Below are 12,122 nucleotides of genomic sequence, written 5' to 3'. Positions count from 1 at the left end.
TGGTGTGGTGACAGCCGAGTATGTCGCCAAATTAGCCCACTTTTTTTCTGGCGTCCAAAGGCAAGTTGCATTGTAACAATGTTGTTATGAACATAACAGCAACGTTGGGTCCAACTCCTTTGCTCTTAGTACAACATGCTCATACGGCAACATGTTACAATGTTTGGAGGAGCAATTACGAGTTTGCTACAAAGTAACGAACGAGACAACCTTCTCCCACTGAAGTGTAATAAGAACGCCTCTTCCATTCCCGCCATGTTTTTTTATACCACCGTCATGAGCTGATATGTGGTATTATGTGGAGACAGAGGTTGATCTGGGACCAGCATTTTTATTTTCCAACCCAATATCAAACCAAGTCGAGGAAAAAACTAAACCGAAACTGGATCTGCGCTTAGGGACAAACGTTCCACGTATGCGCAGCTTCTGACGTCAAAAGTGGGTCGCTGTTTCGTAAAAAAATCATGAAAACAGAACTGCACTTTTTGGTCTTCATTTAAGGTCAGTGTTAGGCATAAGGTTAGCAATGTGGTTAAAGGTTACAGTTAAGATTAGGTTTAAAATCACATTTTAAGAAGATAAATTGTAGAAATAGGCGGGGGTATATGACTTTGTGGCTGTGGTAACTCGTGACGGCCCCGCCTCGTCTTCTGCCTGATATAACCAACATAGAGGTAGTTGAGTTTCTGTCTGAGAGGAACTTCGGACTGAAATACTGTCCAGGTAAATGGCTTAAAAATGAGTTGTAAACGCTAGTAGACTTGTTTTGTGTTCCATTATATTGAATCGCTTTTCCGATGAAGTGACTAGCTAGATAGTGGCTGGAGTTCTACCGTAAAGTTGCATGAAACTAAAGAATGTTGTCCGGCTAGCCTTGCTAGAACTTGTCAGACGACAGTTTGGTTGTTAAATTTAGTCGTCAGTTTGCCCCTTTTCTCTGCAAGAAGGTCAAATTGATTTGCAAGTTTACAGTCGCTTGACGTTGAACACTTTTCTGCCCATCCTACTAGCCCAAGTTAGTTACCGTAGCTACCGAACGTTAGCTATTTAACTAAGTTGGTTTGCTAGTTAGCCAGCTAGATAGCTAACAAGGTTAGCTAGCTATAAGCTACTTCATGCACACGTTTGGTAGACAGTGGCACAGTGTTAATTTTATTGTTTTTCTACACAATGTGAATGGCACCGTAAAACCAATTTTAGTATGATCATTAAATTTAACAAACGCTACCTTTGCTCAGTAACACGCTGTGGTCAAGCGAAGTTCAAAAGTCAGTGGTGGATCTTGTTTCAAGGAACGTATTGGAGGCTTAGCTAGCAAGCCAACACGGTCCATATTATCAAAGTGTGACTTTGTGGACACGCATCAAACTGTTGCGTGCTCCTTTTCATATCATAAACGACATAAGTTTTGATAGCTAAATCCTTGCCAAGTCAATTGGTGAACATGCATCATGGTACCCACTTTGGGGTTAGCTAGCTAATGTAGTTATGTCATGTGTCAATCAATAATGCTTTCGCGGTAGCTACGGTTATGGTCTTGAGTCCCACACTCATTTAGTGTCAGTAGCTGGACCCAAACATGCAGTATTATCAAAACTAACTTCCTTGCACAAGAATGGGTTGGTCATCTGTGGGTGGCAGGTAGCTTAGTGGTTAAGAGTGTTGTGCCAGTAACCGAAAGGTCGCTGGTTCTAATCCCCGAGCCGACTAGGTGAAAAATCTGTCTGTGCCCTTGAGCAAGGCACTTAACCCTAATTGCTCCTGTAAGTCGCTCTGGATAAGAGCGTCTGCTAAATGACCTATTTATTTATTAATTTTTTATCTTTTGTTTTAATAGTAATGTATACTGAGATTAGCTAACACCACTTTTGTCAACAGGTGGAGAGATTTTCCACTGACTTTATTCGGACCTCAACATGGGGGTTATAATATCCCGGTTTAGGGTATGTATTGCATAACCTATGTTCAGTTAGAGGTCCAGTATGGTTGTTGGTGGAGCATGGCCCTTGCACCGCCAGGGTTGTGGGTTTTATTCCCGGGGCCACCCATAGTTTTTATTTTGGTGATTTGTTAGTTTTCAAAGATCTTATCCCGAAATAAATATAGGTCCATTATCTTTTCCACATACTTTTAAATCTGGGTTTAGTCATTTAAGTTTACACTGAAAACGTTTTACCAATGCTGAACATTTATTTAGGGTGGTCCTCTGTAGCTCAGCTGGTAGAGCACGGCGCTTATAACGCCAAGGTAGTGGGTTCGATCCCCGGGACCACCCATACACAAAAATGTATGCACGCATGACTGTAAGTCGCTTTGGATAAAAGCGTCTGCTAAATGGCATATTATATTTATTAATATTTGTATGTATGTGTATGTATGTAACACAAATATATAAATGCAACATGTAAAGTGTTAGTTTCATGAGCCACTGCCTGTTCACCCCGCTATCATCCAGAAGGCGAGGTCAGTACAGGTGCATCAAAGCTGGGACCGAGAGAATGAAAAACAGCTTCTATCTCAAGGCCATCCAGACTGTTAAATAGCCATCACTAGCACATTAGAGGCTGCTGCTGCTGCCTATTGAAATCACTGGCCACTTGAAGAAATGGAACACTAGTCACTTTAATGTTTATGGAATATTCTTAAATTCCATTCCTTACTAGATTTGTGTGTATTGGGTATATGTTGTGAAATTGTTAGATATTACTGCACTGTCTGAGCTAGAAGCACAAGCATTTCGCTACACCTGCAATAACATCTGCTAAACACGTGTATGTGACAAATAACATTTGATTTGAATATCCCCCAAATTTTCCATATGCACAATTGCCCGTAGAGCTCCAAGACAGGATTGTGTCGAGGCACAGATCAGGGGAAGGGTACCAAAACATTTCTGCAGCATTGAAGGTCCCCAAGAACACAGTGGCCTCCATCATTCTTAAATGGAAGAAGTTTGGAACCACCAAGACTCTTTCAAGAGCTGGCCGCCCGGCCAAACTGAATAATCGGGGGAGAAGGGCCTTGGTCAGGGAGGTGACCAAGAACCTGATGGTCACTCTGACAGAGCTCTAGAGTTCCTCTGTGGAGATGGGAGAACCTTCCAGAAGGACAACCTTCTATGCAGCACTCCACCAATCAGGCCTTTATGGTAGAGAGGTCAGACGGAAGCCACTCCTCAGTAAAAAGCACATGACAGTCTGCTTGGAGTTAGCCAAAAGGCACCTAAAGACCCTCAGACCATGAGAAACAAGATTTTATGGTCTGATGAAACCAAGATTGAACTCTTTGGCCTGAATGCCAAGCATTACGTCTGGAGGAAACCTGGCACCATCCCTACAGTGAAGTGTGGTGGCAGCATCATGCTGTGGGTATGTTTTTCAGCAGCAGGGACTTGGAGACTAGTCCAGGATCGAGGGAAAAATGAATGGAGCAAAGTACAGAGAGATCTTTGATGAAAACCTGCTCTGGAGCACTCAGGACCTCAGACTGGGGGCGAAGGTTCACCTTCCAACAGGACAACGACCCTAAGCACACAGCCAAGACAACACAGGAGTGGCTTCGGGACAAGTCTCTGAATGTCCTTGAGTGGCCCAGCCAGAGCCCGGACTTGAACCCGATCGAACATCTCTGGACAGACTTGAAAATCGCAGTGCAGCGACACTCCCCATCCAACCTGACAGCTTGAGAGGATCTGCAGAGAAGAATGGGAGAAACTCCCCAAACACAGGTGTCTCAAGCTTGTAGCGTCATACCCAAGAAGACTCGAGGCTGTAATCGCTGCCAAAGGTGCTTCAACAAAGTACTGAGTAAAGGGTCTGAATACCTATGTAAATGTGATATTTCCGTTTTTATTTTTTAATACAGTTGCAAACATTTCTGAACCTGTTTTTGCTTTGTCATTATGGGGTATTGTGTGTAGATTGAGAGAGGGCAAAAAACTATTACATTTTTAGTCCCTGGTCTACACGCACTACTCTATAATGTCAAATTGGAATTATGTTTTTAGATTTGTTTATTTTTTACGAATTAAATTAAAAGCTGAAATATCTCTTAGACTTACCCAGAAAGACTTACAGCTGTAATCGCTACCAAAGGTGATTGTAACATGTATTGACTCAGGGTTGTGAATACTTATGTAAATAAGAGATTTCTGTATTTCATGTTCAATAAATTAGCAAACATGTCTGAACATGTTTTCACTTTCTCATTATGGGGTATGGTGATTTTGAATTCAGGCTCTAACACAACAAAATATGGAATAAGTCAAGGGGTATGAATACTTTCTGAACGCACTGTATATATACTTTTTTGCAATTCCAGAGAATAGGCCGATACTCTGCTAGTTGTAGCCTATGGAAAGTACCCAGCATTCTTAAAACTGAACTCAAAGCAAGTCTTCATTCTCTGATATATTTAACTTGTTCTTTTGACAGACTAAGCCAACAACTGTAGAGGTTTTGGAAGGAATTGATAAGGTACGTGTTTATGCTTTTTTTTTAGCTTTTGTGTCACATTTTTGTTAGGCTACACGTCCTCAAGATGGTGTTGATCAAGAGTAATTTGGGATGTCGCTCTAGAGATTGACCTGGTTACACTTTGCAGCCCATCTCGAGCTTGAGGTCACTGAAGACTGACGGCTGCGTGTTTCCTAGCACCAGCAGAGCATAGGGCTACGCTGTCCAACTGATATTTTGGTGGTGTGGTTAATCACACGAAGAACCAAGGGTGTTTTTCTTCCCCGCTTAATAAAAAGGTGCACCCTGACAATAAATAAATAGGCTTTTGTCAAGTTTACCGTGGGGGGGGGGGTGGTGGAGAAGTCCTATGATGTTGCTCCAGGATCGAACTCTGCTATTGAATTGATGTGGCTTTTTGTTGGTTGTTTATTTACTATCCACAATGTACAGTATTATTATATGTATCAATAGGGTTATGTTGGGCTAACTAAAAGTTCCATTTTAGTGAGAATTGTGGAATACGAAACTTCTTTTGTCATTCTAGAGAGCGGGAGTTAGGCTATCTTTAATGTGTCTTTTTTTTATTTATAATATTCTTGGAAAATGTTTTATTTACAGGATATACACACTGGTGAGGAATGTGGAGAACTGTATCAAAGACAGTTGAAGCTATGGCTGTGGAGGCTACTGCTGTACTCATCTCTTCTCTACCTGATGGCCAGCGTAATTGTGTATCTCTGGTACCTCCCTGAACAGACGATTGGAAAGGTCATATTGGCCCTTCCATTCGTAGTATTTCCACTATTGTAAGTATAGATATTTCTCAAGAAAGAGATCGCCGTGTCTATTTGTAGTTAGTTGCTTAGCCCCCTGTTGATCTAATTGTTCTTTCCACAGTGTATGGCTCCTTCGAAAGGGGCTGATCGCTCTTTTTAAAAGAAGAACAGAAAGAAACAGTATGTGATTTAAAGCTTTATTTAGACTGCCTCATCATGACATGCTGCTTTCCATTTGGTGTAATCAGCCAATTTTTTTTTATTTTTTTCAGATGAAAAATTGGAGGACCTCAAATCACAAAAACGAAAAATGGTAAGTTAACTTTTTCAGCGGTTGGCTTTTGATTGGGAGAACATCGACTAGACTGCTATTAGAATCCACCATAGCCGTTAGAATCCACCATAGCTGCCACCTTTATACCTGGATAAGGGTGGAGACAATGTGGATCCCCTAATCATTCACAAAGGACTCATATGAAAGAGCTGAGATGTAAGCACTTAATAAAAAAATAAAAAAACGTATACTTTTTTTACATTTACATTTTACATTTTAGTCATTTAGCAGACGCTCTTATCCAGAGCGACTTACAGGAGCAATTAGGGTTAAGTGCCTTGCTCAAGGGCACATCGACAGATTTTTCACCTAGTCGGTTCGGGGATTAGAACCAGCGACCTTTCGGTTACTGGCACAACGCTCTTAACCACTAAGCTACCTGCCGCCCCAGCCTGTAACTCATTTTACAGCCTGTAACTCATTTCTAAGTGGACTTAATCTGCCATTTTGAGACATTTTACCTCTTGAGATGAACACTATTACAAGATGGCGTACCTAAGATATGCTGGAGTCTTCATGCCCTGTTCTGCTATTATTGAGCTTTTACAGCACTTTGCTTAGATAATTGCTACTCCTAATAAATAATCTAAAATCAATGCCGACAGCCGTTAATTGGCCTAAAGACTTGACTTGGTAAAGCACTCTGCTAACGTCTCTTAAATGAATAGCGTTTAGTGCTAGAATGAAAATAAATCGGAGAAATTGCTTGTCATGTCTAATAACTTCCAATAATTATAGCTGATGGAATCTCCCACTCCATTATGGAAGTAGTGCATGTCATTATTCTTCTCATTATGTGTAAACAATTAGCAATATTTGCTATTTCCCTGAAACGAAGTCTCTAAAAAAACAAGGTGAAGGATTATTGTTGAAGCATGTAGACCTGCTATAGCCACTTTTTTTTAATATTCTGAAAACCTTTAACATCGCATTGATGGTAGAATGTGGGTCTGGCCGCCAGTTGACCTTTGTTGGTAGAATGTGGGTCTGGTTGCCAGTTGACTTTTGTTGGTAGAATGTGGGTCTGGCCGCCAGTTGACTTTTGTTGGTAGAATGTGGGTCTGGCCGCCAGTTGACCTTTGTTGGTAGAATGTGGGTCTGGTTGCCAGTTGACTTTTGTTGGTAGAATGTGGGTCTGGCTGCCAGTTGACTTGTAGGTAGCTGGTCTTGTAGTGTTTCATTAGACCGAGTGGCGCAGCAGCCTGAGGCACTGCATCTCAGCGCGTCACTACAGACCCTGGTTCGATTCCAGGCTGTATCACAACCTGGCCGTGATTGGGAGTCACATAGAGGGCGGCTCACAATTGGCCCAGTGTTGTTCGGGTTTGGCCGGTGTAGGCCGTCATTATTATAAATAAGATTATTTGTTCTTAACTGAGGTTAAAAAATAAAAAGAGGAAACATCTAGTTGAGAATATCAAACTCTTGACTTCAAACACCCAACACAGGAGTTCACAATTCTGTTTCTGTGCAGGATATTGGGTAGTTGGATCATATTGATGTGGTGCTGAAGACTTTCCAGGCATTGTAAAGATCTGATCATCTGTACAGATGCATGACAGTATATGCGGTCATAGGACCACCTGTTAAAGCGGTTAATTATTCCAATCACTTAATTGATTGTTCACTTGCTATTTTAATTTGATTAATGATGTGGAAGATACGACATTGGTTATCATTGATGTCTCGTTACGGTCATTGGATTTTAACAGAATTAATTATGTGGAATGGTGACATGTCATATCAACATCATTAGTCAATTAACAGATCCATCAAACATCAGCTAATAGAACAGAAACCTGCACACTCAAGGGGTTTACTGGAAGACCAATGTTTTCTGAAGACCAATACTATGACACTTGACTGATGAGAACTCATAATAGAATACTGAATCAACCTGACTTTCAATTTGTCCTTTTCATTTCCTCAGCATTGAAAGTATGAACTTCTCTTTTCCAACAGCTGTTAGAGGTGATGGAAACTGAAACCTATAAAACTGCTAAAATGATTCTGGAGAGATTTGATCCTGATTCAAAGTCAAAGGTGAGAATGACAGCTGCCTATGAGCCTAATAATTCTTTGAATTAACCTTGAAGGTATATGTCTTAGTCTTGTTTCCAATTTGAAGGTGCCAGAATCCCTTCAAAATGGAATGCCTATGACTCCAAAACCTCCCCAAGGTAATGTAGTCTCAACACCTCCCCAGGGTAATGTAGTCCAACACCTCCCCAGGGTAATGTAGTCCAACACCTCCCCAGGGTAATGTAGTCCAACACCTCCCCAGGGTAATGTAGTTGCCTAGATACAGTGGGGAAAAAACTTATTTATTACTTATTTTCCACCATAATTTGCAAATAAATTCATAAAAAATCCTACAATGTGATTTTCTGGATTTTTTCTCTCTCGATTTGTCTGTCATAGTTGACGTGTACCTATGATGAAAATTACAGGCCTCTCTCATCTTTTTAAGTGGGAGAACTTGCACAATTGGTGGCTGACTAAATACTTTTTTTCCCCACTGTATATTTTCATTTAAGGCCTTTCATGTGCATGCATAGCTTACCATTGATAAATATTATCCCTGCATGGTGTCCTCCATTAGAACTCCGTCAGCGCCATGTCACTCCTCGGTCCCCGGTGGCGGTGACTCCTGCTGCAGCTCGTCCTCCTCTGGCCCCAGGGGCCACCCGTGCAGGGCCGCCCCTCCACGCCGCTCCTGGAGGACCCCCAGAGAGGATCCTGTCTGAGGCTGCTCAGCAGAGCTTGGTGAAGAGGCCCATGACCCCTGGCACACCTGTTCCAGGAGTGGGTGAGTTGGCTGCACACGGGGACCACATCATAATGTGGTCGACTTAAGGTGATGTAACCATCCCTGTCTCCTAGTCTCACCAGTCCTTCAGGGAGGGGAATGTTTTCAATTTTTTTTACAGGAATTATAGTTTTTTTTACAGGTGGTAGTTATGGCCAATTGAGTGTAGTATTTGAATCCATTATGGTAGGGGTTGCCGGAAAACTAACCCGAAGGTCAAGCTTGCTCCAGAGAAGAGATGATGGTTAACTAAGTCGATAAATGTGAAATTGACCTGTGATTTTTATGGCTATTAGAAGTTAGTGAATTTGGTGATGATAAAAAAAAAGAATATTTAATTTGACAAAGATTTCTCACATGCAGCCTTTTGACCAAGAGGGTTTCAAAAATATGATGCTCACCGTCAGTGAGTAATGTATGTTTACTTTTATGTTAATAGGAGCAGACATGTAGTCTGGGCTTGGACACGTCATAGGAAATGCAAACAGTTAGACATTCTCCCAGAGAAAAGCAACATGGTGTAATTGCCATTTGGAAAGGAAACTGTGAGGTATACAAGAACCAAGATCATTTGAACCATGATTTAATCAGGGAAGGCCTGAATTCGTTCTCTGGCGTTGGTACTGAAAACGTCATCAATGCCTTTCTAATGCCAGGTATAATTGTTTGTCATGGGCACACCTTGCGAATGTTTCATATGGCTTGATAATATCAGGCCCTTTTGGTGAAAAGCGATTTTGATAGGCACTACAGTTTCCATATGTTGGTATATGAATAAGCAGTAGGAAACTCTTCCTGTTAGGGTATATTAATTACCACTCAGCAACACAGCAGGGATTCTCGTATACGTGCTTTGCAAGTGAGATCCATTTTTATAGTGGGCCTCTGCAGCTAACTGTAGATTTCGGTCTTGCTGTTTTTTTTTAAGCTTCTCTGGCTCAGTGCGATTTTTTTTGTATTCGAGACCAGACTGTATGTGCAGCTAATGTTCATGGGTGTTCTGCCCCCCCCCCCCCCCCAGGCCGTCCCCTGGCCAGACCTGTCCTCCCCCGGGATCGAGGCGCCATGGACCGGGTTATTGAATACCTTGTCGGCGATGGCCCTCAGAATAGGTAGAGAACCTTCTTTTCACCTAAAGATGTGATTTCAACAGGCGTTTTTTTTTTTTTAAACTGGCAATGTATTTCTGTTATGATCTTTTCAATCCTCAGCAAAATATAATAACAGCAAAATGAATCTTCTGTTGATTTCATTGCATGTATGCATTCTCAAACATATTTTCTTCCTCCAGATATGCCCTCATATGCCAGCAGTGTCTCACCCATAACGGCATGGCATTAAAAGAGGAATTTGAATATATTGGTAAGACTCTGTCAGTCTCCATCAAACACTATACCTTAATTTGCCCTCTAGCATTTGGCAGCATTGGACTCTGTAAGCAGAAAGAACGCATCTAGATTGAATATGCAAATAAGTGTAACCCATCGATCAGGATGCGTTTTTATGATGCAATTATTTTTGGAATATCATTGGTTTCATCTTCATATTCATCTCTGTCTACATGGAAATGTATGCCAATCATACAAGTTGACAGTACACTTCGACCATGGTGGTTTGTCTCGTTTCAGCCTTCAGATGTGCATATTGTTGTTTCCTGAACCCTGCGAGAAAGACCAGACCCCAAGCCCCCCGACTCCCTGAGGTCAGTGCCGAGGCGAAGATCCCCACCGACGAACCCATTCCAACCCCGCCATCCCCCGTAGCAACACCACCTGAAGCTGATGAGAGCCCCGTTGCTGCAGGTATGTCTCTGCCAACCCACGTTTTTGTCGATGAGCAGTGGAAGAATCCCATTGTGCCTAATTTTGCTTGCTTACTTGAATGCCTGTAAAAACCTGACGATATATTGATCCTGTCATTTTCAGTTGAGGAGAAACTGCCTTCTCCCCCAGCTGAAGAGGAGATCCAGGAGCAGGCGGTGACTCCAACAGAGAGTGCCCGTGAAACAGAAGAGTCAGAAAGCCCAGACTCACTGGTAGCCACCCCAGAGAAGTCCGATGGAGAGCTGGACGTGTCAGACGTGGAGGTCCAATAGAATGTCGTTTCAACATCATTTTACGCTGGCGCTAATATTATTTTTAGTTAATTTTTCTTAGTTTTTAAAGTAAACTTAACAATGGTTAGACTATAACAACAATGTGAGTAAGAATCGCAGAATGACAGGATAAGGGTTTGGTATGAACCTAAATGGATTTATTTTCCCGTCTGTTATAGTGATGACATATAAAGTGAATCCTGACAGTAGTAGTAATGGGATTTTTTTACTGTTGGGATTTGACATAATGTCCAATACTTTCATTAACTATACCAGCACTTCTATACATAAAACCAGTAGTTCAGCTAGCCAAGCATTTGGCGTTGATGCACGTCCGTAGAATGTTTTTTCTCCTTTTTAGTGTCTTGTTTTACATATTAAGTGGATAAGCAATTTGCCACATTTACTATATTGTGTATTTTTTTGTGTGACTGAATGTCTACGTCCGTGCTGTTTTTACAGACAGGCAACGTGCAAATGAACGATACTAATAATAATAATGCAGAGGCCAAATCTAGCTAAGCAGTTGGAGTTGGTCCGTAGATGTATGTTTTCTTCCATTTTGTTTTGCGTGAGTTTTGTTTGTTTGTTTGTTGACTGAATGTCTGGCCATGTCTACAGAAATGCAAAAATATCCTGTCCGGTGTTCTATGAAATCTGTATATTTTATAGGTGATGATATTTTATAGGTGCTACTGTATTGGGATACAGTGCCTTTTGATCAGTATTGAAAAGGTTTTGGATACTTCAAGCACAACGGGGCTAACCACATGTTTACACAGTAATGGTACAGTCAAGGAGTGCTTACTTTATTTATTGCTTAAAAGGAGAAATCTGTTCTGCTGTCCTCTGCGCCCGGGTGCCTTGATATCTGTTCCGCTGTCCTCTGCGCCCGGGTGCCTTGATATCTGTTCCGCTGTCCTCTGCGCCCGGGTGCCTTGATATCTGTTCCGCTGTCCTCTGTGCCCGAGTGCCTTGATGCGTTTTTATGTTTACACTTTGAAATGAATAAAGACCGAGTCATTTTCTGTAAGCTGCATGCGTTTGCTTAACATTATGAAAATGCCTGTTTTCCATAATGTGACCGTTCATAATGTGACTGTGTTTTTAGTGTAGACGTTCTCCTCAGCAGCTATACCAACCCCCCCCCCCACCTGCCCCTGATGCCGACAGGTATGTCTCTACTCACCTTTTATTCAGTTCAAACTTCAAGGTACAGAAACGAAAATTATAGATCAAGTATTTACTACAACTTTTATATTTTGATCATGGTGAGCCAATGGGAGAATCACTGACTGCCTTTTTAAATACTGGGGATAATGATCCTTGTTTTCAGTTGAGACCAAGCAGCCTGCTCCCCCAGCTAAAAGGGGGGGATCCAGGAGCCGGTGATTTTGGCCACAGAGAGCGCCCCTGAAATAAAACCACGAGTCACAAGAAGTCAAATGGTGCGCTAGATGTCCCTGTTATAAATGTTACTGAGAAAACTGCAAGATCCTGTAGTGTCCTTTAATAAAGATCTGGCAAGAACCTGGCTACAAATAGTGTCCTCTGTCAGATATCTTTTTTGTATTCAGGAATCAAGATCCTAGTGACATGTTGCGACGATCCGAGATCTCTAGGTCCAACGCAGGCATTACGTCGGTACAGC

General features: G+C 41.8%; 1 protein-coding gene across 3 annotated transcripts; it reads left to right on the top strand.

Moving 5' to 3' along the window:
- Positions 1–283: 283 nt before the first annotated feature.
- On the top strand, positions 284–11,510 carry LOC311129816 (endoplasmic reticulum junction formation protein lunapark-A-like). 3 transcript variants are annotated; one of them, XR_014613313.1, is made up of 14 exons: positions 512–723; positions 1,879–1,943; positions 4,434–4,475; positions 5,076–5,263; positions 5,355–5,413; positions 5,506–5,546; positions 7,530–7,610; positions 7,696–7,747; positions 8,170–8,376; positions 9,398–9,488; positions 9,668–9,738; positions 10,005–10,178; positions 10,302–11,367; positions 11,443–11,510. XR_014613313.1 is itself a non-coding variant. In XM_084162272.1 (13 exons), exons 2-13 carry the CDS (start codon positions 1,917–1,919, stop codon positions 10,469–10,471), a joined length of 1,203 nt encoding a protein of 400 aa, XP_084018398.1. In that variant the 5' UTR covers positions 284–501; positions 1,879–1,916; the 3' UTR covers positions 10,472–11,510. The 3 variants fall into 3 exon arrangements, 2 of the variants coding, with proteins under 2 accessions (XP_084018398.1, XP_084018397.1); XM_084162272.1 differs by lacking the exon at positions 512–723 and adding an exon at positions 284–501 and having other exon boundaries at positions 10,302–11,510; XM_084162271.1 differs by having other exon boundaries at positions 446–723; positions 10,302–11,510.
- The last annotated feature ends 612 nt before the right edge of the window (positions 11,511–12,122 follow it).

The sequence above is a fragment of the Coregonus lavaretus genome (genome assembly GCF_964263955.1).
Source record: "Coregonus lavaretus genome assembly, chromosome: 5".
Taxonomy (NCBI): domain Eukaryota; kingdom Metazoa; phylum Chordata; class Actinopteri; order Salmoniformes; family Salmonidae; genus Coregonus; species Coregonus lavaretus.
This window is presented reverse-complemented; position numbering and strand designations above follow the sequence as displayed.